General features: G+C 43.0%; 1 protein-coding gene across 1 annotated transcript in view; it reads left to right on the forward strand.

Moving 5' to 3' along the window:
* Positions 1 to 459: 459 nt before the first annotated feature.
* The window catches only part of T265_14222 (hypothetical protein), a gene marked incomplete at both ends in the record, with an annotated part of 27,523 nt that continues 26,377 nt past the window's right edge, over positions 460 to 1,605 (forward strand). Inside the window, 7 exon segments of the mRNA XM_009172639.1 lie at positions 460 to 753; positions 788 to 909; positions 945 to 1,003; positions 1,041 to 1,157; positions 1,201 to 1,269; positions 1,303 to 1,405; positions 1,411 to 1,551. Coding sequence (XP_009170903.1) covers positions 500 to 753; positions 788 to 909; positions 945 to 1,003; positions 1,041 to 1,157; positions 1,201 to 1,269; positions 1,303 to 1,405; positions 1,411 to 1,551 — 865 coding nt within the window.

Below are 1,605 nucleotides of genomic sequence, written 5' to 3' on the forward strand. Positions count from 1 at the left end.
ACGTGACCAGAAGTATGGGAATAGATAGCCCGGATGATTTAGTCCCATAGTTGAAACGTTTTAGAGGATGTACACAATAGAACGTTGATATGAGAAGTACCTTGCGTAAGTGGTATAGCGAATATAGCGGGGAAAGTGATAAGCTAACATAGAAGGTCCTTGTTATATTTTTTCTGTGGTGGCATGGTGATGTGTCCCGTCGATCGCGGCCTCTATTCATTAATACAGCACTCCGACACCAGGTGTGGTTGTCGAAGTTAAATAGCCAAGTGTCTGAAGCTACACAACCTGATAGCCTCTGAGAAGGACAAAGGTTGAAGTTGGTGTGGTTTTACCGCGCTACTCAGCTACATAAAGTGTGTTTTCTGATATGGGACTCGCTCAAGAAAACGTTGAAATTTCAACCCTGTCACGTTCCTCATGTCTGCTTTTAAAATGCTCGTATTTACTTCCTTGCAGCCGATTTCGCCAGACAGTCGATCGGGCTGCTTTACTACTCATGATTGATTTGATTCATTGCCAGTTTGGTCTCCGGTGTCTGGGATTCGTTTGGTCGGATGGAGAGAGTTTGCCCAGCGCTAACATATTTCACTCCCATGAGACATCAGCTGCGCACAACTTATCTGGGAATCCTTTAGAGATTCCGGAAATCGTCAACTTATCATTAGAGTCCAAACTTATCCATGAAACGACAAGAAGAGATAAGGAAACCTCGAAACTCTTGGATCTCACGGGAAAAAGACCCGTTTCCTGGTAATCTTACACACCAGTATACCCATTTTTACAGTTCACAGATTGATTTCAAAGATGGAATGCTTTATTATTTGTGTGACGAGGGCTCGAAGCTTTTCGGTGTTTTCCCGCTAACGAAAACCAGCAAACGGATTTTGCGGATTAATATCGTGACAGGTAGATTACTGCCCGCGCAATAGTCCCCCCCATAGATCCCGACCTTTCGTTGAGTCTTACTGATGTTCAGCGGAGACATACACTGCTGTATCCTGTAATTATGTTTGGTTCCGACTCCAACAGACATTTAGGAATTCAGATGCCGATACGAAGCCGTCTACCAGTTTACTTGTGCTACGTTCACCGCACAGTTTGATAAGTGTGAAAGCCTCATTGGACCACCACTTTCTTTCGTCGTTGGATCATTGGTATTTAACCGCATAATCATAACGTCGAGTATATAACCCATAGAGTACAGAGGTTGATCTTCTCTCAGGCTCTTGCCTACCTTCGATTCTCGATGATCTGAAGGTTTTGAAGGTGAGTTATTTGTCCTTTTGCTTCAATCTTCAGACAATTTATGAAGCTCACGAATTGGGCCTGTCCTCGTGGAATTCCAATCAGTCTTCGCTCACTATAGAGGAATTTCAAACGAATTTGCCGAATATTTTCATTTGTTAGTGTTTTATCTGGTTCCTAACAAAACCATAGATCAGGTCAAACAAAACACAACATTCGATGCAGTTTCGTGCACCAGTATGCGAGGTTTGCTTGCCAATCGTCGGCCAGACTCTACTGAACTCCTGTGGGATACCGTAAAAAGTGGGTGTCTTATTGTTTTACTGACACGGTTTCACCAGTATATATATATATATA

Source organism: Opisthorchis viverrini (genome assembly GCF_000715545.1).
Source record: "Opisthorchis viverrini unplaced genomic scaffold opera_v5_160, whole genome shotgun sequence".
Taxonomy (NCBI): Eukaryota; Metazoa; Platyhelminthes; class Trematoda; order Opisthorchiida; family Opisthorchiidae; genus Opisthorchis; species Opisthorchis viverrini.